This window comes from Myotis myotis, unplaced genomic scaffold (assembly GCF_014108235.1).
Source record: "Myotis myotis isolate mMyoMyo1 unplaced genomic scaffold, mMyoMyo1.p scaffold_m19_p_7, whole genome shotgun sequence".
NCBI classification, from domain to species: Eukaryota; Metazoa; Chordata; class Mammalia; order Chiroptera; family Vespertilionidae; genus Myotis; species Myotis myotis.
In genome coordinates this window covers 10511492-10538274 of record NW_023416379.1, presented here as the reverse complement: position 1 = coordinate 10538274, position 26783 = coordinate 10511492, and the positions used below count along the sequence as shown (strand labels likewise).

The following is a 26783-nucleotide window of genomic DNA, read 5'->3' as shown; positions in this document are numbered from 1 at the left end:
GCTAGGTTTGGAGGAGACCAGCCTGTCTACATCAACATCATCAGAGACCCCGTCAACCGGTTTCTGTCTAACTACTTCTTCCGTCGATTTGGAGACTGGAGAGGGGAGCAGAATCACATGATCCGCACGCCCAGCATGCGGCAGGAGGAGCGCTACCTGGTGAGTCCTGTTGCGGCCAAGAGGTGGTTGCCCCCCTGCCCTGGGAGCAGTTCCTGGGCCTGGGTAGCTCTCCCTGCCTGCCCATGGCATCCCCATGGCACCTCCACGGAGCCTACGTGGCGAGGGCTCTTCCTTGGGGAGGACGTTTTTGCCAGTGAAAAACTGGTCCGGATGACCCAGATCATAATGAACTCTTTCCAATGACTTTCCAGTCTTGCTGTCCTCGGCTTAATGTTAGCGCTAGAATTTAGTCCCAGAGCAGAAATGATCTTTCCCTGTGGGCATCGCTCTCTGAGGGTCGCGAAGCATGTTCTCAGACCTCATCCCATTCAGTTCCCATGGCAATCCTAGGAGGGAGGGGTGCTTTCAGGCGAGGACTCTGATGTTCCACGAAGATGTGGGACTTGCCCAAGTTGGGGCCCCCCGGTAAGGGGCACAGCTGTAACTGACTTTCTCTAGGTCCTCTTGACTTGAAGGCCAGGGTTCTTTTCTCCACAGCACAACAAAATCAGGCCACCTCTGCAAAAACAGTGTGCCTTTTCTGCACTGTGTTTCAGGATGCTCAGCTCCAGAGAAATGTGGGTTTTGACCTCAGTCATTATTTCCAGGATGCTGCGTTGGAATCAAAAATAGAGGGAAGACTTCTGTATCTTCCTTTCCAGAATTAAAAAAGACATTTCTCACTTATTTGTGACCTAAATTGACAAAAGCTTACTGAGTAGCTGAAAGCCTGATGTTAAGGAGGCTGAAATCCTGGTCTCTGTGGGCGAGAGAGCCCTTTGGGGTCACGCAGACCCATGCTGGGCTGTCAGCACGAACAAAGAGAGAGGAGAAAGCTATGGAGGGATCAGCGCACATCTATCTCCACTGCTGGAAACGAGCACCGAGCCTGCACCCCCTGCGGAGGGGGCTGTGGCAGTATCTTGGTAGCTAAAGAAAGTAGTAGCATTAGTCACAGTTCTGGTACAATGTGAAAACTTCTGTTTTCTCACTTAATTTTTTAAAATGTAATAAAGGACGTGTTTGGAGGATGGGAGCACTTTTGGATGATGTGGAGTCTTATCCAGTGCTGCACATAGTTTTTGGATGAGCCAAGAGGAGAAACCAAGGCCTTTCCCTCACTACTCAATATTTGCTCAACTACCCAATACTTCAATGGAATAGTTCGATGGCATATTTTAAAAGTGGTTTTTAGTTTTGATGGCAAAAACCCGAATCTTTTCCTTTAAACTGCATGTTATGAATATGGCTATATATTTTCTATTCATGATGAGTGTGTATTCAGAGTACAGAACCGCTGGCTGAGGAATAATGTTGACTCAGTTCCTCTGTTTCTACTGGATCTCGGTTAGCATTTACATCATCTTCTAAACGTACAGATCATAGTCCACTGAATCAAAATGTATTTCCAGGTTTCTGACTCAATAGCCATACTCAGAACATTAGAACCAAGTTATAGCAGAAGATGCTGGAAAACCAAAGACATGGAAACGAGTCTGATGAATCCTGCTCTTCAAGCATTAAAGTAGGTAGGAAGTAAATCCACAGTCTACCAGAAGATGAAAGGTGATTTGGAAAAATGAGCAAGTGGAGGGACTGTCCGGAGATCCAGAATGCCTGGGGGGTGGGGAGAGGCTGTTAATGAGGTGGTCAGGGAAGTCACGGAGGATGTGTAGTTTGAGCAACTGTCTGAATGAGAGATGAAGTTGGATACTGGTCAGCCGGAAGAGTATAGCTCCAGGTGGAGGGGGCAGCTGGGGCAAAGGCCTGCAGTAGGCACATGACATGTGTGGCTCATTCAAAGATCAGTATGGGAGAGCAGTATGGCTGGTATAGAGCGAGGGAGGGTTAGGGAGAGGGAAGTGGCAGGTGGTGAATTGAGAGAGGTGAGAGTTGGAGACAACAGATCATATAAGACCTTGGGAGTCACTGTGGTTACTGTAAGTGGGTTGGGAAGTAACATGAATGACCCCAAATGGAACACACTTTAATCAGTGACTCCTTCTCCTGAAACTCCACTGGAGAGCTGAGCCCTTCTCACAGCAGGAAATGCATCATTCCATCACTCTCAGCAGTTCCTCCCTTCTATCTAGGAGTCAGGACTCCCTACTTCTCTAGACCTACATGTCGCTGACACCCAGATGCTTGTCCTGAGAGTCTCACAGGCTCCCACACGCAGAGTTTCCAGGGGGCTCCAGAGTAAATGTGATTTATGTGATGGTGACCTTGAGTTGGGCAGTGCACAACCTATACCACTGCATATGGAGGTCCAGATGGTCTTCTGTGCCCCCCCCCCCCCAAGGCTCTGTGCTGGCTCTGTCTTTTTTTTTCTTTCTTTTTTTTTGGTGGTGGGGGGGGGGGGGTGGGGGGGGTGGTAGAGTGTCTTAACTTCTCTCCTCTCCTCCCAACAGTCTATCAGCTCTTTGAGGACAAGGTAGGGTCAGAGTTCCATCTATGTCCCTGCTACCCAGATGAGGTGCTGAAATAATGGCGACCTCAGTAGCACTCTATTTAGTCAATAAAATAAACAATGACAACAGAACATGAATGTAGGAGTTGAGAGGAATTCTCTAGATTGTTCTACCCTGTCAAGTTTTGCTATCCTGTAAGTCACTCCACATAACAGTCTTTACACATTTACACAAAGAAGTTGTAATCATTAGGCAGAGAAGTTGTAAACATAAGAGGAAAAAGAATGCTTTAGTTTCTTTTAAAAATATGTTTTTATTGATTTTAGAGAGAAAGGAAGGGAGAGAGAGAGAGAACCATTGATGAGATAGAAACATCAATCGGCTGCCTCCCGCACGTCCCCCTCTGGGATTGAGCCTGAAACCTGGGCATGTGCCCTGACTAGGAATTGAACTGGATACCTCTTGGTGTCTGGGTTGACGCTCCTCCACTGAGCCACACTGGCCAGGTGGTTTAGATTTTTTTTTTTTGAAAGCCCATAGAATGTTGAAAGTTGGAGGGGTGGTAAGTCTTCTATTTTGAGAGGCTGGTAGCTGGCTTTATGGTGCGATTTGAGAGATTCCAGGAAAATTTCCCCCCCTGGAATTCTACCCTTAAAGAGATTTGCAGGGGCCCCTTTCCACGTGTAAGCACTGCATCCTGGGAAGGGCCTGTGTCAGATGAGCTCATCAGATCATTCCTTGGCAAGGCCTCGGCAGGAGAGAGTGGGCTCCTCAAAGCAGCAGAGGCAGAAATCAGGGCGTAGGGGTGGGGGTAGGGGGGGCCTGAGGGACACGTGACTCCTTTATGATCTGGCCCCAGCCTGACCCGGTTAGGAAGCTGTTTTCTTGTTCAAAGGATAGTTTGTTTATTTGGAAGAAGGCAGTCTATTGCCTTTCTTTTTAATAGATGAAACTTTTTATTTCATCTCCCATTAAACCCTTGAAATAAAACGGCCCCCTGTCACAGCCTGTCCTCATTTTGGCAAGCCTGGGTGGTCAGTTGTTTGCCTCAAAAGAGGGTGTTGTTTGTGTCTCAGTGGGGTGTAGGGCAGCTGTGAGGAGACCACTGTCCCCTTGGGGAGGCCCTGCTGGGGTCGAGGGCCAGAGAGGGGACCTACAGGGTGTCCCCTCTACCAAGCAGGCAGGCGCCCTCGGGGCGCCGTGCCATGAGGCCTCTCCCTTGCACACTGTATGCACAGAGTCATCGGGGTGGCCCGAAATGGGTCTACTGACATACCCGCATTATTCCAGATCTCAGTGCTCTGAAGCCACTCGCTTTATCCAGTTGCCAAAAACCAGGCAGCTCTGCTCCTGGCCCTGAGCCTCGCAGAGCTGCTTAGCATACAGCTGAGAGAGGCCAGGGCCTGAGCCCACTCAGCGGGTGAAATAATATCATCTTGTGATGCTGGGTGGTTTGGGAGAACATGGAAAGGGGTAAAGGAATCCCAGGATTTGCAGTGTCCCTGGAGGCCACAGGTGCAGGAATGGGGCCTGGGTTGAGGGGTGGCTTCGGGGCCCCACCAGGGGTGGAAGCCAGGCCTCCTGATTCTACAACTGTGTTGTTTGGTCACTCGGACTTTATGCTGGACTTCCTGAATGGTAAAGGGGGACCTGGACTGCGCCAAGTTTCATGCGTTTTTGAGCAAAATGATTTTGTCTGACACCATCTGTACATCCTACAAAGACATAGCTGTTATAGAAATGGTGGTGTTTTGTGTTTTTTTTTTCCCAAATGTGCAAGCATTTATAGCTGTTCTCCATATTTTCTGGAAACAATTAGATTTTCTACATGTTTCCAATTCTTTCCAAACCATTCTTCATATGTATTTCCCCCAAAAATCATCTTCACATGAATTCTTGCTAGAACGGATACTAATTCATCTTTTAGCAGCCACAGTGTGAAAAGGCGGTTCTCCTAGGCTCATTTCTCGGAGTTCAGAACCTGAAACCTGGCTCAGGTGCCCAGGTGGCTGCCTCCCTCGTGGTGTGGAAATGACCAGGTGAGGCAGAGCCAAGCCCAGGACACTTGGGTGTGCCCCAGCCCGTGAGCCTCTTCTCCAGCTGCAGTCCAGGCTTCTTTATTCCCAGCTGAGAAATACCTGGCACCCCGAGCCCAGCTGATGAGAGAATGAATGACTGCTAATGAAAAGCAACTGTTGTGACTTCAGAGCGAGGGAGAGCATCTCATTCCTGCTGAAGCCACTCTCGTTCCCAGTCACTGAGTTTCCCTGAAAATGCATTTCTTACACTGCCATTTCCACTCAGTCAATGGCACATGTGTGGCTGATGCCTGCTATTCTCTTAAAACCCCTGCCTTAGGAAGCAAATGCCCCAAATGTCAAGGTGGGCTCCTTACCTGAACTTCCTGCCACTTCTCTGTTGGATCTCCATTGGAAGAGCGGGAAGAGAGAGAGGAAATTTTTCCAGGGAGAAAACTGCCACTGGGATACTGTTTATTCAGCTTGGCTATAAAGATGGAAAGTAATGCATGTTTAAAAGAAAAGATGCGTAATTTACAGCTTCTTACTTCATAAAGAATTCAGTGAATCATGTTGGCCCAGTTGGATTCTGGAAAAGCCTGAAACGTGTCCAGAGTCAGGGAAGGTTTGCAGAAAGCTGTGCATTTCCATCTGCTTGAAAGTTTTGGATTTTGAGGGTTCTTTAGCTGTGGATGTATATATATATATATATATGAAATACTCGTTTCTGGAAATTTCCACTGTTCTGACTGGCTGCTGCTGTCCTGTGAATGAAACCTCAGGCTGTGCTTCTGTCCCTAACGCATCACTTTTCTTAAAGAAAACAAATAAGGGATTTGGATGATCTGCTTTTTAAGTGTTTTAGCAATATCTGTGTTTTCCACATCCTCGAAGGTAAAAAAGTAATGTTCTTTGTCTCCAACTGGTTGGCATTTGGTTTATGGTTGGAGCCTGAGACAGTGGCCTTGGTCATGGTGTGCTTAGGTGCCCTTCTCAGCAGCCCTAGGTGATTCAGCCTCTACGGACCTTACTGTTCTCATCTGTACAATGGGGCCATATCATCTACCTTGCTTCTGTCCTAGGGGTGGCAGGAGAAAAAATTGAACACTCTACGCAGAAGTGCTCTGGAAGTTCAAACTTTCCTAAAGTTTTGGCAGGATGCTTCCATCCTTGGCTCTGTCAGTGGCTCCATGTGACCTAAAGGGACCGTTTTTCTGATGAAGGTGGGGGTTCTCTTCCCTGGGGAGCAGGAGCTGCACTTCTCATGTGGCTCAGGCCATGTTGGGCCGTGCCCTGAACCTCAGCTCCACCTTTGCTGAGATCTCAAATGGCCCTGCTAGACCCCGTCCCCTGGGCATTCGTTTCTAAGGAAACTGCTTCTCTTTGTGTTCCCAACAGCTGGAGATGCGTTTTGATCCCCGTCTGCTGGCATGCATTTGTCCCGAGTTTATTTACTTGGAAACCTAAGCTGGAGTAGGCGCAGGGCTGTAGAGCTGAGGAAGTAGCACAGCCTCACCCCCACGGGTGGAGGAGAAAGGTGCCAGGGGCCCGGATGCTCTGAAAGACAATGGAGCCCCCACCTGAGAGAAGTGCCTTTGAAATTGATTTGTCCTGAGGTGTGTTGAAAGCAGGGTCCCAGGTGTTTTAAAACCAAAGAACACTGTGGGGTTTAGCAATATTTAGGAGCTTCCAGGAAACACAGAAGGTGATGTGTGTGGCAGGAAGAGAGGCAGAAGGAGCTTAGGAAACAACAAAGAGATTTTGGAGAAAAGGAGAGGCCCGAGGGAGCAGCCAGCTTGGAGCCTGGGAAGGAGAGAACAGAATGCCACCAGCCACCACCCAAGAGGCCACCAGGTAACCACAGCTGCGTGCGTGGCTTGCTGTGGGGCAGCATGCTTTCCCCAGGTGAGCTCATTCACCCCACAGCATCCCTGGTGTAGGCAGTAGAGCTGATTCCTTTCTGGAGGCAGGAGGGGATGACCCATGTGCTCATTCTTTTGGGTGGTTGGCAGAATTTGTGTCCTGTGGTTGTAGGACTGACATCTTATTTTCTTGCTGGTCATCCACTGAGCACCATTCCCATTTTCTAGAAGATCTACATTTCCTAAAATGTGGCCCCCTTCCTCCATCCTCAAAGCAACCAGTGGTGGGATGAGTCCCTCATGTTTCAAATCTTTCCTCCTTTTACCTCACATGCGTAAGCCAGATGGGAAGGGTTCTCCACTTTTAAGGATTTCTGTGACTAGATTGCCCCCCACCCCCAGATAATCCAGGATAATTTCCCCATTTCAAAGACTGAACCCTTAATCACTTCTGCAAAATCAGTTTTGCCCCATAAAGCCCTCCATTTACACATCTCAGGGATCAGTGTATGGACAGCTCTGGGGCCCATTATCTGCCTACCACGGTGTCACCAAGGACTGCTTCCTCAGCAGGGCCTGAAGGGACTGTGGAGGGAGTGTGAGCATGACAGGCATTTTGAACTTGGCCTGTCCCATCCACTGATAGAGAGCCCATACCTGCTTCCCATCATGCCATGCTGCAATGCAGTGGCGCCAAACTGTGGCTTTCCTGTCCCTTGTCTGAAAAACAAAGTGGCCACTCATACAGTTTGTTTTTTCTCCTTCTGCTAGTGACCCATTCATCCACCCATTTTTTCATTCACCGTTCATTCATCTCACTAAGTATTTATTTAGTGCTTTCTGTGTGACAGGCACTATAGGGGGAACTGGAAATAAAAATGTTGAGCAAATATAAATTCTGGGTCTGTCCTCAAGGAGCTCAGACAGGTATTAACCCAAAACTGCACAAATGCATGTGAAATGGATGCTGCAGCACATCCTATGAAGCTGAGAGACGTGGCACTGTCCAGGCAGAGACTGGGCAGGTGGCAAGTCTCTGGGTCAGAGAAGTGATGGTTGAACTTAGACCTGAAGGAAAAGAGGTGAAGGAAAAACATCCAGACACAGGGAACAGCACATCCAAAGGGCCTGTGGCAAGGGGGACACGGTGAGCATGGGGAAGAGCCGGGGGGGAGGAAAGCCCTGAGTCACTCATGCGGGCAGGTGGAGACAGGCCCCACAGAGCCCCCCAGGCCCTATCGAGGAGCACTGGGGAGGCCCTAATGGATTTCAAACAAGGAGGCATGTTTACCTGGGATCCTTGAACTTTTACATTGTGAAAGCAGTACTTTAGCTACAACATACAGAGTAGAGGGGTTCTGAGGGCAGCCTGGTTAATTCGAGGCTTCTGCCGTGATCCAAGGGCAAGTCAAATCAGGGAGCTGGTGTTTATGGAGCACTGGCCCCGTTCCAGGAGCAGCTCCAGTGGGGGCAGAGGCGGGGATGGGGGAGCAGTGACAAACAAATGCAAGACACCTCACTGTCCTCCCAGTGGCTAACTGCCTGGCTCGCAACACAAGGCCCAAACTCGAAAGGCCTACACAACAAGGAGAGGGATGATGACTCAGGGCAGCAGCACAGGGGTTGTCATGGGTTGGGGGACATGTTTAATCAGCAAAAGAATGATGCAGACCCTCACCATCTGAGAGCTCAGGTGAAGAAAGAAATCAGTGGGAGATGGGGTCGTCAGGGGAAGCTTCCCAGCTGAAGTGGGCACTCAGCCTTTAGGGACAAATGCAGATTGAGGCAGGGGTAAGGGTCCAGGGGCCCCAGGAAGCGGAGTGTCTGTGAAAAGCCTGAGAGACGGAGGCTTGCTCTCTGGTGAGCAGCCCAGCTCAGCTGGAACGGAGAGCCCGGGGAAGCCAGGAGCTTCGGGGCGGCGAAGCAGTTCTCCAGATGTCCCGAGGAGGGGAAGCAACTGGGCCGCTGGCTGCCAGATCAGGTTCGCCTGACCTGCTTTCTCCACTGAAGGTCCCATCGGGGGCATCAAACCCAGGCCTGCAGAGCACAGCCAGGTGCATCCTGCTGGCTGCCACCTGTCAGCTGAGCTCATCTTCTCAGGGCCCCGCCCTCACTGTGAGTCACTGGCCCAGCCTGGCTGCAGCTGCCTCCTCTCTGGGCTCAGCCTTGTGCCCCTGCTGGGACAGGTGGCTCTATTTACCAAGGCGGTGCTGCTCAGCCTGGCAGCTCATGAATCACCTGGGGGCTTTAGAAACTACACATGCCTGTGTCCCACACCCAGGGGCTCTGGATTAAGTGGTCAGGGGTGCAGCCTGGGCTTTGGGAATTTTTTAAAGCTCCTGAAGTGATGCCAATGTGTAGCTAAGTAAGACTGAGCCACTAAGGAGTGGCACCCATCCAGTCTGGGCTGTATTAGCAGGGGCTGTGTTCACTGACAGACACACCTCCCGAATATCTTCTAGAAGCTTACTTTCTGTGTCCTCTGCCCACTTGCAAAAAGCTACATTTGACCTCCCCTCAGAAAAGTATCTATTTGTTAGGCTTTTAATAGACGTGCAAATAAATGTAAGGTTTCCTGTACTTATGAATACTCGATACATGTCTTAAGTTAGGCTTTCTTCTAATTTGGAGTGGGTAATATTTTTTTATACAGAAACCAAAGAGTATATTATACTGTGCATTTAAGATCTCGCTTCAGGAAGCTGAGCTTTTGGCAATGAGACAGAGAATGAACACTTTAGTAAATAAAATATTTTAGCATGAGGCTGTATTTTTATTTAGTCGGTGAAGCACTGGAAACCCATTGCCATCTCTTCAAAGAGACACGTGTCACTCTTTAAATACAGGCTAGTTCATCCAGAATACATATAAATGCTAAATTCAAAGGCCCGTGAAACAGAACCACATTTTTACATTTCCTGCAGCCAGGAAATAATGTTTAAAATAATGTTCTTTAAATGCAGTCAGGGAGCTTGCTTTCAAAGAAGCTGTGGAGTGAAGTTTCATATAAATTGCAAAGCTAATGCCTCAATTGATATGTGTTAACATTTTGAATTTCAGACTCTGTACTTGTTTCTCAGAACCTGCCACACCACTATCATTGTCCTCCATTTGCTTTGCCAAATTATAATTCTTTTTTCTCTACTTAACTGTTTAGCATACACAGCAAAAAATCCCCAAAGGTAGAATCACCTTCAAACATGTTCTTAAAAAAATATTTTGCAGAGTCTGAAGACAGATAGGAAAAGTCAGTGAAAACATCTAAGAGATTTATTGGAATCTCAGCTTGAATTCAAATTGCAAGTACTTATGAAAGTGTCAATATTAACACGAAATAGCTGGCAGTTTTTCTAATAAATGTAAATTGAATTAGCTAGTGTGTGATTGGAAAAATGCTTGCTTCACTTAGGCTGTCTCAAAACAAGTCTCGGATCTGTTAGCTATGGCAGCCTTGCCTTCTAATGGCTGGAAATTGAAGGGCAAGACCAAGTCTTTTTTTTTTTTTCCCTAGTTTTATTGACATATCTCTCTGTATGACTAAATACTTTTGACTACAAAGAGGATAGACACTAAGAAGAGGGAATGGCCGACCATTTAGCACCATATTAAAGCACAGGGCACACTGTAGATGTTAGAATGAACATGTCCTTAAAAGGCAATAGCTAATAGGGGCAGAGGGCCCACGCATGCTCAGTGCCTTGGAGCTTCAGGGCCATCTCCCACAGAAATACATATTATACAGATATCTGATCTCCTGAAATGCAATGGAAAGGTCCAAGTCATCATAATATGAAAAAATTTAAGTGCCTGTGAAAGTTATAGAATAACCAAGCCTGCAAGTTGGGAAGGGCCTGGCTCATAATCGGCTGGTTCTGCAGAGCACACTTAGCAAAGCACTTAGTTCCCTTTCAGGATTGACTAATGAGTGTCACAGACATGTGGTTGGGCAGGAATCTAATAAGAAGTTTGATTTTATCCCATGTGACATTTTCATTGATTTAGGAAAGCGGCCAGGGATGAATGGGTCAGCCAGCTCTAGGCAGGGACCATGTTTTCTCTGACTCTAAATCCTATTCATGGTTGAATGAAAGAATTGTAACCAAAACCTACACAGTTGTATGACAAAATACAGCTTTAAACAAACAGCTCTGCATGTCATATTGCAAAGTTAAAATACAATGGAATTGTATCAACATTCAACTAGATGTTTCCATACTCATTCCCTATGAAAGAGGAGTAACCCTGGTGTGCTTTTATAGTAAGATGGCTGCCCCTTCGCCACCTGTGAACTTAAACACTCACTTCCAATTTTTAAAATAAACGAACCTGTTAGAGACTTAGAGAAGGAATCAGCAGATGCATAAAAGAAAGTTACCAAGTTCAGTAAGAGATGGAGGAAACTTTGATGACAGTGAAGCTCAGATATAATTATGCCATTCCATATCTGATCCCTAGTAATAAAAACCCTGCAAGATGAACAGAAGTGACCTAAACCCAGGCAATCAGATTAGCTTTGACCAACTTTGATTACTGTTAATCTTTATTTCTCCAGGTAATTATAATTCCTTGTGGATTATATTTATTTTTTACTAGTTAACATATAGCTTCGTAAATCCTTCACATTGTTTCATGTTTGTATAGGTCTTATATTTTTAACTAAAATGTAATTTTCTCTGATAATAGGACATGATCTTTTATAACCTTAGCATCCCTCACCACTCCCTGGGTGACATCTGGCCCAGCCCCCAGGTACAAAGTGTACAGAGAATAATGATGTTTGCCTCTTCTCCCTACTTGCACACCCAACTTCAGTATAATTTGAACACCTATAGTGCTGGGAATAGCTGTGCAAGGTGGGTGTGTGTTCCTACTTCCTGCTTCTACCCCACACAGAGATATCCATCTCCTCCTCTGTTCCCTTATCAGTCAGTGGTACCCTATCTAGTCAGTCATCCTCACCTGCTTTCTCTCCCCAACCTCTCAACTATCTTAGCCAGAATCTTAGCCTGGAATCCTCCTGAAAGGCAAGGGTTTGGGACAAAAGTGTTAGAATTTGGACAGTGATCCCAGGACTGGAGTAATGGAGAGAGAAACAGGGAAGGACAATACAAAGGGGTGTCCTCACATTGGTCACTCCTGGGAAACCAAGGCTCAAGCCTGCTAGGACTCTGTGAGGACAATGTAGGATTCCCAGAGAATTTTTTCCTGCTCGAGGAAAGAAAGAGGGGAACATTTATCCATTCATCTCATCCTTCCTTGTCCAGCTTGCCCCATGAAGCCTTAACTCCCCAACATCGGGACTCTGCACATGTGTGTGCCACATGGGTTCCTATGGCTGCCCCACGGGGAACAGAAAGCAGGGATATGTCCAGCTGCCGAGGCGGGCTGCTCTTGGGTTACCTCTGTGTGAATCTTATGGCTGCAGCAATAGCTGGGGGCGAAAGTGGCCAAGAGGGCATGAGGCAGGGCATGAGTGTCGAGCTGTAAAACTTGTTGCTTCTGTCCCCTTAACTTCTCTCAGATCAATTCCTATCAGTGATCATCAGTAAAGGTCTCTCACTTTTTACCCAGATATCTGCAAAAGCCTCGTGCACGATCAACCTGTCTCCAGTTCATCATCATCTAACCCATAGTCAAAGTATTTGGTGAACAAATCTGATATCGCCATTCACCTGCTTAAAACTCTTATTTCTATTCCCTAAGTGTAATATTAGCTATTGATGCTATTATGATAGAATCATTGTTATTTGATCAAAACATATACATCTGTGAACCTACAATTATCTTATTAAAATTTTCAGTTAAAATACACATCACAAGCATTAGAGAAGGGGTTGGTTAGTCAATGAATAGAGTAGGAAAAATGGAAATAAGAATGTGCCTGTTCTGTAAAGAAGATGTGAGAAGCTTAGTTTGATTAGCATTTATTTGGGAAAGCAGTAAGTGGGGGCTGGAGGGATAGGTCCAGATTATTGGGAGTGAGATCCACAGAAAGAACTTGAGAACTCATCACAGAAGGCAGGAGTCACCAAGCTTCTCAAGCAAGGAATTAAATGACATTGTGAAGTGCTGCTTTTAAGTTGTGTTACACTGAGAAAGACCTTCTTTCCTGTGAAACTATTTTTTAAAACTTTCTCCATAGTGTCTTGCAGGGTTTTTATTGTAATTCATATTGTTTAAATTAAAATATTTGATCCATCTGAAATTTATCTTGCTGTCAGGTATAGCATATCAGTCCAGGATCTTTTTCTCCCAGATGGCTAACAAATTATTCCAACATTTATAGAATAATTCATCTTTTCCACACTAATCTAAAGTGTCACCTTTATTATATAATAAATCCTTATTTTTGGAGGAATCTCCTGTTTGACTTTTTATTTTGTTCCATTGACCTATGTCTTTAGGTAAGTAACAAACAATTAGATATATTACTAGAGGCCCGGTGCACGAAATTTGTGCTCGGGTAGGGTCCCTAGGCCTGGCTTGCTATCAGGGCTGATTGAGTCCTTCTGGCTGTCAGCCAAGGCCTTCCTTCATTCCACGCCAGCCCCTGGTGGTCAGCACAAGTAATAGCGAGCAATTGAACTCCCAGTCTCCTGGTCAAACTCCCAAGGGGACACTTTGCCTATTAGCCTTTTATATATATAGATATGTGTGTTCTTACATGTGTAAACTAATATAGAATTATGTACTATACATTTATTATATACTATATAATAATATCAGTAATACAATTGTGCAATACACAATAACTATTATATAATATGTAATTTATTTCTGATAGGGTCTAATCTCTTCTTATTAATCTTTCCCTCAGTTGTCCTAACTCTTTGTCTTTGTTAATTTTTTCATAGAAACTTAAAACCCCAGCTTGTTCAGTTCCCCTCTCACCACATACATACCAGAAAACCCTATTGATATTTATTGAGTTCACATTAAATTTTAGATTAATGAGAATTGGCATCTTCATATTGTGTCTTATTATTTGAGCATGTATTTTGCTTTTCCATTTATTCAGAACTTCTGTTGTATCCCTTGAGAGTGTTTTAAAGTTTTCTTTATTTAGAGCTGGCACGGTTCTTAAGTTTGCCTGTAGGTGTTTTATCTTTTGTTGTTGTTTTGCTATTGCTGCATATTAGTATACTGTGATTAATTTCGGTATATTATTTTTAACTCAACCACCTCACTGAATTTTCTTACTGATTGTCCATAGATTTTTCAGGAGATTCTACTGAGTTTGCCAGCTAATAATGATAATCTTTTCTTTCTTTTCTCCAATTTTTATAAATCTTATCCAACTATTTTTGTTAATATCTCTACAACCATAATAAATATAACGGTGATAAGAATTGGTTCCTTATTCAAGCCAGATAATTGAAATAAAAATTAAATTTCCAATTCTGGACTTTTGTTCATTTCTAGTTTTTTGGGGTTTTTTTTCCTACTACAATGTAATGTTTAAGATCCAGACTTTGGGGAATTTCATTTCTGGGAAACTATATGCAGCATAAATCTCAGTATCTAATGATAAAAAACCCTAAGGAAAAAGACCAAAAAAAAAATCCTTAACCCTCCACCATCACCCACTTGTAACTTAGATGTCATTATTAATAACCCACCAAGCCCAGAGTGGTTGCATGCTCAATAGCCTGTTTGGCTGGCTCAGTGAGACAGAGATATCATGCTAGTGGGAAGTTCAATATTGGAGTCCTTTCTGGAGGTCGCTGGGCTGATGTTATATTGTTCCTTTTCCCACGGGTGCGGTTTTTCTGGCAGTCAGTTCCTAGTGACCGCATTTAATAAACTGTAATAAATGCAAAATAGATTTATTACTCACAATTTTGCAATACAAAGGAAAGATTAAAAAACAGTTAGAGGCTGAAGGTGGAATCAGATACACATTTTGCTTTACTTTTAATTATGAGCGAATGTAAAAATCAAGATCATCCTTGGCTAGGTCCGGCCAGTCTCTGACACCAAGGCCACGTGTCTTCCCGACTCTTTGACCCTTCTGGCTGTTACAGAAGGACTGAAGAGGCCTTTGAAGTGAGCCTGAGCACACCTGACATTGGAAAGGTGACGAATCTTTGACGAGAACTCTGTACTTCGAGTAATTTCAGTCCATTCATTTAAATACAAGTGTGGGAGTAATTCCTCTCCAACATCCTGGAGAGGAGTGTAAACTATAGACACTTGGGGGGACTGTGTTTCTTGTTGAAGTTTCAGATTTGAGAAGCCCTGTGGGAGAAATGTCCAAGCCACAGCCCCTCCTTATCATGCCCACTCCTAGCCCTTTGTGGTCACAAACCTGCTGGGTAACGGAGACTGGCACTTCTCCTTTATTTCTGGAAACTGAGTGAAGTGAGGGAATAAACCTTCTCACTTGAATTGTAGTAACCCTGATCATTTATGCGACTTAATACATATCTGAGACTTTAACTTTGTCGTTTCCAGCTGCTCCCTTCATTACATCTAGATCATTCATGTCAATTAGTGTGTGCCTTTCACCTTTATGAGCAAACCCCAAACAGGAAAGCCCAGGTAATCTTTATTTATTTGGAATGGTGGGTTCTGTTTCTGGCCCTTCCTAGATGGCTCCTCCAGTCTCACAATATATCTTTTTTTAAAAATATATATTTTATTGATTTTTTTTTTTTACAGAGAGGAAGGGAGAGGGATAGAGAGAAACATCGATGAGAGAGAAATGTCAATCAGCTGCCTCCTCCACACCTACCCACCGCCCCCCCCACCCCCCTCACTGGGATGTGCCCACAACCAAGGTACATGCCCTTGACTGGAACCGAACCTGGGACCCTTCAGTCCACAGGTCAACACTCTATCCACTGAGCCAAACCGGTTAGGGCAGTGGTTCTCAACCTGTGGGTCGCGACTCCTTTGAGGGTCAAACGACCCTTTCACAAGGGTCACCTAAGACCATCGGAAAAGACATATATAATTACTTATTGTTTTTGTGATTAATCACTATGCTTTAATTATGTTCAATTTGTAACAATGAAAATACATCCTGCATATCAGATATTTGCATTATGATTCATAAGAGTAGCAAAATTACAGTTATGAAGTAGCAACGAAAATAATTTATGGTTGGGGGTCACCACAACATGAGGAACTGTGTTAAAGGGTCGCGGCGTTAGGAAGGTTGAGAACCACTGGGTTAGGGCCTCACAATATTTCTTACTTTCCATCAATACTTTGGCCCTATGTCTTCGCCAGGTACTCACATTCAGCCTCCTTTGGGTGCCCTGTAAGAGTTTGCGCAGTCTGTTTCATGCATCTTGACTGTTCTACTTTTGCGCAATCTGATCACTGATGTTATGGAAAACTTTTGAATAGTACACACATGTCACCAGTTGACCGTTCTCTCATTTTTTTAAAAAAGTTCTTCACATCTTCAGTCCAATCTGTACCTTTTTCCCTTTAAAATGTCTCTCAGTTTTGCTCAATGTGTCTCCTTTACCACTGCCAACATCATAGGCTTTAATGGTTTTCAACTCTCAGCCGCCTCTTGACTGATCTCTGACCCCAGTCCCTCTCCCTCCTCTTCACCCTGCACAGCGCTGCCAGATTCTTTTTCCAAAGCAGCACTTCACATCACGTCATTTCATTCCTTGCTCAAGAAGCTTGGTGACTCCTGCCTCCTGTGATGAATTCTAAAGCCCTTTCTCTGGCTCTCAAGACTCTTAATAATCTGGACTTATCCTGCCAGCCCTGACTTCCTGCTTTTCCAAATAACTGCTAATCAAACCAAGCTTCTCACATCTTCTTTCCAGACCAGGCACATTCCCATTTCCATTCTTTTCCTTTTGCTGCTTTGAAGTTCCTAGGAGGGGCAAGCTGGAAAGCCTTCTGTTCTCTCTCTCCATCCATAGCCTATCCATCCTTCAGAATCTCATCTCTAGTCTCTCTTGATCCCAGCCTTTGAGGTGCTGCCCCTTTTTTAGAATTCCAGTTTCTCGTGTGCTCTGCCCTGTCTCTTACTCTTGAGTTCACACCATGTTCCAGGTACTGTTTAGTACTTGAATTTTAATTTGATCCTCGCAATACAATCTTATGGGGTTATTATATTATTATAATCTCATTTTATTTTAATTTATCTTTATTTTTGAAAGTCTTACAGATGTCCCTCTTTTCCCCCATTGACTCCCTCCACCCCACTCCCACCCCCTACTCCTTCCTAGACCTTCACTCCACTATTCTCTGTGTCCACGGGTTATGCAAATATGCATATAAGTTCTATTAGATGGGGAGTCTGATATTCAGAGAGATGAAGGTATTTTCCCAGAGTTAAGTTATGTTCAAGAAGTGATGGAACTGGGATTCAAACTCAGGCAATCTGGTTTCAGAGGCCATGTCCCTAACCATTATGCTGAACTGCCTCTTTTTGTCCCATGTGCCTCTCTCATTGTTCCCGAGTCTGCAGCCTGACTGTCAGCTCCTAAGGGCAGTTAGAGTCTTCCCTGCTTTGTATTCATCCCATTCATTGCTTTCGGAGCCCATTATAGAGGAAGGCTTTAATAGAATCCACTGCAAACAGGCAGAGAACTCACCGGTCTTATTCACCAGCTTTTCTCAGCACCTAAAACAGAACAGACAGACAAAAAAACAGGGTCTGACACATAGTAAGTGCTCAAAGATTATTTGCTGAATAAATGAATAAGCGGATATTTGATTGATTCACAGTTTGGCAAATACACAATCATATTGGTGCATCCTTCTCAAGTTTTTCTATTTATATAAATTTTCATATCTGTATTTTATGTACAAGTCTCTCAATTGTCTCCAGGCCAGCCCTCATGATTAAGCTGGTGTTTTTTTCTAAACTACAACATGGGTGCTTAGTTGTCCTCAGCTAAGGTAGTTGTTGCCTTACAGATAGATGTAAAGGGTTTTGGAGTTCATCTCTCTATTAGAGCTGATGAAATTAAGTTACATCAATTTAATGAGACGAATATTTTATTACCAGAAGCAAAAAGGGACACTCTCTTAGGCAGATCTTAACAAATAGTACTTCTAACTTGCCCTAACCGGTTTGGCTCAGTGGATAGAGCGTCGGCCTGCGGACTGAAGGGTCCCGGGTCCGATTCCGGCCAGGGGCATGTACCTTGGTTGCGGGCACATCCCCAGTAGGAGGTGTGCAGGAGGCAGCTGATCGATGTTTCTCTCTTATCAATGTTTCTAACTCTCTATCCCTCTCCCTTCCTCTCTGTGAAAAATCAATAAAATATATATATTTTTAAAAAATATCCTAATAAATAGTACTTCTAACTTGAGGTCTGTAGCACTTGCTTATTTACAGTAAGTAAATAAAATAGTATCATTAGTCCAAAAAAAATCTTTAAAATTTATTTTTCACAAAGGTGTCTTCCTTGTGAGAAAGCTCTTCTAAACTGGAAGAAGGCATATTTGTTTCGTACCCTACATCTGAAAGGACTTTAATTTTCACTTTTCATCCAGTGTTGATTTTAGTGTTTTAGATAAAAGATACCTCATTTAATCCTCTATAAATGTTCTAGTGGAAGTCAGGTTTCTGCTGCACACAATCTGTATTTAATTTATTCAAAACCACAGTTAGCATTGAAAATTTTGAAATGCAGTCAAAATAAATGATTTTACATCAAAGGCTATATTAGCACCAAGTTTTCAAAGGGCTTTTCTTTCGAGAAATTTAAAGCACCTCATTAAGCCTACAGTCTCCCAAAAATGTGCTATTCTCCAAGGTAGCCTTATTAGTCCCATTTTACAAAAGTTGAAGCCATTAAATATCTTTACCAAGAGCTATTGGGATGGAATCCTACTGGGTGGGCCCTTGACTTATGATCCAACCATCATTGGTAGATTGGAAGGAGAAACTACACACAAAGCAGGAAGGAAAATGATCAGCCAGGAGGAAGCTAAATGTAAAATCAAGATTTGTCATGGGTCCTTTTTAACATGGAGTTCCAGGTTGTTGGAGAAAAGTAAGAAAACACCCCACACCAAACATACCTCAACTAGTCACTGTCCTTCAAGGGAAAAATGTAGAAGTTAGTCCTCATCATGATGCTGTTGACTGCAAAAGCTAAGCCAACTTGGGGGTTATCAGAGAAAATGAATTTAGGAAATAGAATGTTAGGAATAAATTTATGAAGTATAGGAAGGTCTAAATAGGTGTATGTTAAGTTCTAAAACAAGCCCAGAAATGATGGCTATCTCCTAGATCAGTGGTTCTCAACCTTCCTAATGCCGCGACCTTTTAATACAGTTCCTCATGTTGTGGTGACCCCCAACCATAAATTAATTTCGTTGCTACTTCATAACTGTAATTTTTCTATTGTTATGAATCGTAATATAAATATCTGATATGCAAGATGTATTTTCATTGTTACAAATTGAACATAATTAAAGCATAGTGATTAATCACAAAATCAATATGTAATTATATATGTGTTTTCCGATGGTCTTAGGCGACCCTTGTGAAAGGGTCGTTTGACCCCCAAAGGAGTCGTGACCCACAGGTTGAGAACCGCTGCCCTAGATGTTTCTAATCTACTGTTCACCAATCTACTTACTACAACAGCCTAGTTCAATCTCACACCTGTCCAGAAAGGGAAGACACAGTTACCTCAAGCCATCCAAATCACTGTGGGTGAACCCTTATCATCTCCCCCCGCCCCACCCCCCGCCCCCCACAAGCCCATATACACAAACATACAGATGCTCAGTCACACCCTCAGGGACTGAGATTTAAAACTTTTTTAAAAAATAAGTTAAGTCCTTTTTCATAGATTCTTTTTAAAATTATAAACAAAGCTAGTAGCTTTCAAATTCTGTTGCCAACATCTTTAACTGAACCTACCCATCTGCAACTGGTTATGCACATTTTGTGCATAAATGTTTGGGCTATTGTATTATGATATAGTTGATTCATTCATTCTTTCTTTCAACAAATACTCAGCACCTACTCTGTAGTCAGCTATTTGGCAGATACTGAGAATTCAGTAATGAAAAACACAGATGTGATTTCAGCCCTCATGGAGTGTATAATCTATCAGGGAAAATAGACATTAAGCAAGTAACTAGGAGAGGTGATCAGGTCGTGGGAACAGTGTGTACACAGGTCAAGAGTCCCAGATACTATAAGAGTCTCATGGGAAGAGTTCCGAAAGCAGAGTACAGGGGTGAGATATGAAGATGGAAAGGTGGACAGCAGCTAGATGATCAAAAATCTTAAGAAACAGGATAAGTGTGTGGGTCTTTATGCTGAAGACAATGAAAAGTCCTCTCAATTGAATGAGGTTAAGTTAGGATGGGAGGATGATATGACAGGACCAGGATTTGAAATATTGTGCCAGGCGAAGATACTTGGGTTAGAACCAGGTAAGTTATTTTGGTTTGGAATAGAGTTGTCATGGTAGAGGAGACTGAAAGGAATGGATAGATTAGGACACATCTGTGAGGCTGAAGGCAGAAGAGGAGTTAAGGAAGATGTGGAACTAAAGGAGGAAGAGGAGCTGAAGGAGGAAGAAGAGTTAAGGAAGATCCCAGGATTCTAGTTGGAACAATCAGATGGATAGTACTCCTGAGGGTGGGGAATACAGGCACAGGAAAAATCAGTTTCTATTTTGGATATACTGAGTTTCAGATGCCTGAAGTACATGTGACTGGAGATACCTAGCAGGTAGAAGAGTGGGCTGGGCTGGATATGGAATTGGAAGTTTTCAGTATCCAAAGAGAAGACAAAATATATATTCAATGAGGGGTGAGATCACGTCTGGAACAATGGTGATGCTTAGTAATTATTTGCTGAAGCCATGGGATGAAATTAAGTATGAGGATAAAAGAGTCTGTGGGTCACCCATTTGTTAGGAGTTGGAAGCAAATGACACTGAGCAAGAGTCTCAAAAAGAGGACAACATAGAGATGTGGTATCACAGAACCAGAGGAAAATGTCTTGAGAAGGATTGTTCATCATTGCTGGAAGTTTCTAGGAAGGACAAGCAAAGTCAAACTAGAAAAATGTGGCCATTGGATTTAGCAACATGGCAAGAGCAAGTCATCTTGGCAAGAGCAATTTCCATTCAGTGATAAGGGTAGAAGATAAACTTGAGTGGAGAGCAAGAAAGACATGAAGAGAAGGAGATAGTGATAGGATCTCTGCTAAAGAAGATTTTAACCCTCAGGATCACTTATCAGGAGAAGAGGTAGGTCCACAGAAACTAAGGAGTAAGGGGATTCAGCATCACTCTTCTTTGAAAAAAAATTACTTATTGAACACAAATACACAGTCCAAAGTGATCAGCATGCTAAGGTCCTCTGAGAAGCAGATGCCAAGATAGATTGAACATTCAAAAAAGTTATTGGGAGAAATGCCTATGAGGGGAGAAGGAAGTATGTAGGGAGAGCCATCAGACCCCTGTCCGATCCCTGTGAAGAACAGGGAAGGAAAAATTGGGCAGGCACAGGCTCAGAGGACAGTGCCGTTCTAAGAAAGTTTCAGCACAGCCAATGGGGAGTCTTCAAGGCACAGTGACTTATCAGAGGAGTCTGGTGTCTTGCAAGAAATAGCCTGCCATACGCTCAGTCTGTGGCTGAGAGGAGCCCCTGGGAAGCATGTGTTGTCATGAATGAGGTGATAGAGTCAGAGCAAAGCATCAGGGACCATTGGTCAATTACTCTCCTGTAGCAGGAGAGGGTCATGGCTGCCACACGTACGTTAGTTATCTCATTTAATCCTTACAGCATTCCTCTAAGATAGATAGCATGCCCATTTGGCAGATGAGACACCAAGAATTACAGAGGTTAAATAACTTGCCTAAATTCACACAACTAGTAAGAGACAGAGCCTGGATTCCCACCAGTGGTGTGCCAGACCTGGCTCTGAGTGGCTTTGGGCAATTGCTCAATTTTCAGGAATTGGCTGATCAGTTGACATCAAGATGGTAGCTTGAATGGTAGGAGTCTTCTCACCACGGAAATCTGCAGATGTTACAAATTAAGCTTTTGTTTATGTTTCTGGAAAGGTGGTTGTTGTACAGTTACTAGTATACCACTGATTTAAACCCAAGTCAACTCACTCCAAACTGCCCTTCTACCTCTCTGTTCCATGCAGTTGGCTTTGTGACTCCCTGAGGCATTTCGCATACCTACCTAGATGAAATGTTTCTCCAGGACAGGGAAAGAACTTATCACACACCTCATGGTAGCCCCGGCCGTGCACACCACCATACCACACCACTCAGTAAGTGTGTGCTGTCCAAGGTGACGCTATTGGTAATATCTGAAATAATATAAAGTGTGCTCCATACAGTTTCCACTCAGATTAATTCCTGAGTCTTACATTTATAATGGCAGACACCACTGGAAAGTGTATTTCAACCTCAAGGTGACCTTTTAGGAAGTCTGTAGCATCCATTACAGCCCAGTGTTGTGGTTAATATGCTTCCTGCTGACTGCCACCCGCAATCGAGGAGATGTATTCATTACCTGCCTGCTTGGCACTGGCAGCTTTTTGTAAAATTGTTTATCCTCCCAACTGTGACTCTCTAGCCTGGGAAATAGCATCCGCATGCTGCCTGGAAGTGGGAGGGCCAGAGGAGGGCCAGAGCCCTGGACCCTTCCCTCGCTGTGTCATCTGCTTCAGTGTCTGAGAACCCAGCATTTGGAGGACAACACAAGAAGGTTAGGATGGCAAGAAGCTGCCCAGGGGATTCCAGTCACTGTAGAGAGTGATGGGCCCTAAGGGGTCTGAGGTATAAGAAGACTCGGGTCTTGGGGTCACTTTAAGCTGTGTGATATATGAGCTACTAAAAATATTTCCCGTGCACGTGAGCAAGCTGTGGCGGAAGCTTGGCTGTGAAGCCTGTTTCCAGATGAAAGCACAGGTCTCTCAGGAAAGCAACCCTGGCCTTCCAGCAAAGCTCTTTGAAATATTTCAACATTGCGAAAGAGTCTGTAAATCACCACTTTTTCTGCACCACTTCCAAAAATGTTCCTTCCTTGTGAATTTATTTTTAAAGTCCTTTTTTGAGTGCCTACTGTGCCATAGGCCCTTTTCTCGGCAGTTGGGAAACATCTGTAACTAAAACAAAAACCTCTGTTGCTGTGGAGCTCACATTCAAGCTTCATCCCCTGCTCCGCCCTCTTGATCTTCATCGCGTGTGCATGCGTTCATTCATCAAACATGCATTCATTCAGCCAAGGAAGGCTCTGGGCATCTACTCTGTGCCACATATGGTGGTGTGAGAGGAGGGGGTTGCGGGGGGCGGGGGGCGGTGGCTGGGACTGCAGAAACAGGATGGACTCTGCTCTGAGGAATCCATTCTGAGGGGAGAAGCAAACACATAGCCCTTGGGTTCTAATGCCAGGGCAATATCTACAGCCATTAGTGGACAGGCGAAAAGGCCATGTCCATAAGTCTTCCTGGAGGAGGTGGCACCTGAGTTGAGTCTTGCAGAATAAGTGGGAGGTAGCCAGGCAGAGAGGGCATGACTTGGGATGCATGGGAAGAACTAAGGTCAGCGAAGGTTGCTGGGTTTTAAACCGTGAGGCAGGAAGAAGCAACCACTAAAACCCAAGAATGGACAGCTAGGTGAGCCTGGACAGTGTGCCAGTTCCCTAGTTCACGCCATCTGTTTAAAAACAGCAATGCCCACAACTGAAGGCCATCTTCCTGCTAGTGTCCTTCTCTGCAAGACAGGCAGGGGGTGCTTCCCTGATCTCTAACCTGAGGGTATAGACCTACAAGTGGCCATGCTCCCACACTCCCTGCCTCCTCCAGCCACACCCGTTTACTCCACTTTGTCATTTCATCTCAGCCTCTTTCCATTTCCAAAGCCACTCTTCAAAGGAGACTCCTGCCTGTTCTCAAAGATGCAGTTCCTTTTCTTCTCATCCCCACTGCCCTGGGCATCACATCATTCACTGCTAATTCACTGGCCCATCGGGCTGCAGCTCAGAGCCTTGCGCTCTCCCACCCGCATTCCAACACTCCTTTACTACCCAAGAGTGAGACAAACAATGAACTTCACAGCTGCCTCTGCTCCTCCTGGAATGGCTCTTCCCGGAAATGTGGGAACCTCATCACTCCTGCACCAGCCAATAAAATTGAGATAATAGATGTTCAGAAGCTTGGAAAAGACAAAGAAACATAATCTGTGGTGCTTTTGTTGTTATCATCGGAGGCCTCTAGACCTCTGAAGAAGCTGTTTCTGGCTTTGTAGAAATTCATTGACTTCTGTAAGTCCATAAGTAACTTCGGTTAAAAATTTTAAAAGTTCAAAAGGATTTGAGATGGTGACAGAGGGGAGATGTGAGGGCGAAATGTTGCAGTCGAACTTTCAGGGCCTTCCTCTATGAAAGTCTCTAACCCACAACGCAAATCCAAGTCCTCAGTCTCTTACTTTTTACCAACTGCATTAGCATTTTATCTATATTTAGACTGTTTTGATAGAAAGTTGGGGCATTAAGGAAAAAAGGTGGCCCTTGAGACTGCTACTAAAATAAAGGGAAAACAAAAATGGCCTTTATCCTTCTTCAGATGACCTGAAAATCACTTGGGTTTCACTAATGGAAGCGTCTGTTCTATCTACAGCGAAAGGAGATAGCGTGTGTCCCCAATCTGTCAGGTGTCTTTCCAGGTGAGCAGATAATTCATTAAATTAAGGCAGCCACAGTTAATCTCCCCAAACGGGGCTCTATAAAACGGAGACACTGAAACCCAACCAGGGCCATCACCCATTCTCATTTGAGGGGTGGAGGGGCTATCTGATCTTCATGTCTCTTCCTCCAATACAAGAGTTAATAAGAAGTTGCCAGTTCATGTGGCAAATGACAAACTTTCCTGAGCTCCTGGGTAATCAGATGAGTTTGACTTTATTAATCCATTGCTCCCCATTTATAATGTACATGGAAGAACATCTAAGTCAATGAAAATCCAATTATAGAAATATTGGCCTATTTAAGGAGAAATCTCATATATAAATATTTTTTAAAAATAAGTATGTAGGGTAAGAAAGTTCAAAGACTTTTGCCTCCTTTGTTCTTCTTATTTTATTTGAAGCTTGGCATGACAACCAGGACAGCCCACAGTAAGAAAAATAGGCCTTCATATAAAAAATATTGGAAAGGACTACACACCAAATTATTTTTCTTCTTTTATTATATTTTTATATTGCATAATTACATATTTCTATTTTCTAATATATTCTGTATCTCTTATTTTTAAATATTTATACCTGTGTGGCAGATTTATGTCTGCATTTTATTTTCCCCTTTTTGCTTAACTATACATACTCTAATAAACATGAGTTGATTTAGCAATAAAAATATTTGAGAAGAAAGACTAAGTTTGATACCTGTGAAACCTTTCTTGCCTTTGAATTTGAATAGTTAAGCAAATCAATGTATTAAAATTGAGAAACCAAAGAAAACATTCACTGATGGTTTAACTGGATGGTAGGTTTCTATTTAGCTATTTAGCCTCGTTCCCATGACACTAGGGTGTTTTCATGGATAAAATTATAATCCTAGATAGTCAGACTTTCAGATTCATATTTTCTTAGTCCCCAGAAGCTCTACTTTAAAGATTTTGCAGGAAATTCTGGCTCAGGGCTCAGTCTTTTCCTGTGGAAGCAAGTAGGGAATAATAGTAGACACTGACCATGCCCCAGACCCTCAGGGATCAGTGCTGAAAGGCTATCAGTTGATTGAGGGGTTCTTTTAAAACAGCAACTTCTTTCTAAAACAATTTGGATTAAGTAATGAGACTAGCTGCACACTACACTATTTATAAAAGATGTAAATATTGGAGATCCACAGCACTGTTCTATTGGGAGTCTGATCTAGAAGTGGAAAGAGAGAGGTGCCAAGTAGGCTCAGTGGGCCCCGGAAACTGATGGTACTTCCTCATTCACTTGAGAACCACTGGCTGGGCCTCTGCTCCGGGCCAGCCACTCTTCAAAGCCTGGAACAGCAGTGAACAAGACCAAGTCCCACCTTTCTCAGAGCCGGTATTCGAGCTAAGTGAAGCAGATAGTAAACAAACAGACGGACAAATATGTATAGTATGTCAGGTGGTGATAATGGTCAATGGGTAAGTTCCAGGAGAGTCTATAAACCCCAATGGGAGGCAGGTAGATATTAGACTCATTGAGAAATCTTATTTAATATATTAAACAATCACATATATCACCACAAGTTTTTAGTATTTTGATAAATAATGCAATATATTGTTTTCCTTTTTAATCCTAAATAGTTTATCTTATACACTTAAGCACATTGATTTTCTCTGAGAAGTGGCTCTTCACACCAAACTGCCAAGAGGTCAGAAGGGCTTTCTGCAAACTTCTCATATCTATTTATAGAGTTTTAAAAGATATGTACTCAAGAGTTGAGACATAGTACAATCAATAATTTTTGCTACTCTCTCAAGGACATCCTTAAGTAAAATGTATTTTATTGCAAATGTGTGTTGTGGTGAAGAATACAGGGCCTACTCTGGTTTGGTCCAGTGTCTTGAATCACATTAATGAAAGTCATTTTACCACAATTTTGTACCATCAGCACAATAGTTGACACCATCAAAAGGTAATAATCCTTAATATTACTATTAAGGAAATAGTTTCAATCCTGTGACCCCAGAAAGGGTCTCAGAATCCCATAGGGATCTGTGGACCACACTTCGAGAACCACTGTGCTGGATTAAGTGGCAAGCTCAAGAATTCTTTTAGGCACTTGAACCACCTACGGACTATATTTACATAAGAATTTTCTTGGTGGTTGTAGTTTGCTGTCCAACTCTTTGAAACAGTAGTTTTACCCAAGTTTTAAGGGAGGATTTTAAAAATACCAATAAAAAATAATCTTATGTTGACATTTTCTTTTTGATGGCCCAAAAGAGCACAACACTAAAGACAGGTCCGGAAATTCATTTTATAGTAGAGACATGTGATTCCTGCTCAAAAAAAAACAAAAAACATATCTGCCTGGCTGGTGTAGCTCAGTGGTTGAGCACTAACCCATGAACTAGGTCATGGTTCGATTCCTGGTCAGGACACATGTCCGAGTTGTTGGCTTGATCCCTAGTCGGGGATGTTCAGGAAGCAGCCTATCAATGATTCTCTCTCATCATTGATGTTTCCATTTCCCTTTCTTTTTAAATCAATAAAAACATATTTAAACAAAAAGAAATCCAATACAAAGGGGGGTCTTTACCTCTTTCATTCATAAGCCCCATTAGCAGCTAGTGAAACCTTTAGACGACTTCTCAGAATAATGCTTTAAATGCATAAAATAAAATCCTTAGGCTTACAAAGAAACCAAATTATGTTGAATTA

The 26783-nt window shown here is 43.6% G+C and overlaps 1 protein-coding gene across 4 annotated transcripts in view; it reads left to right on the top strand.

Moving 5' to 3' along the window:
- Positions 1-26783, top strand: part of UST (uronyl 2-sulfotransferase) — a 264462-nt gene that overhangs the window by 172892 nt on the left and 64787 nt on the right. For all 4 annotated transcript variants that reach the window (XM_036315992.1, XM_036315989.1, XM_036315991.1 and 1 more), the window contains exon 5: positions 6-159. In XM_036315992.1, the coding sequence (XP_036171885.1) occupies positions 6-159 (154 nt within the window). The remainder of the gene's footprint in view (positions 1-5; positions 160-26783) is intronic.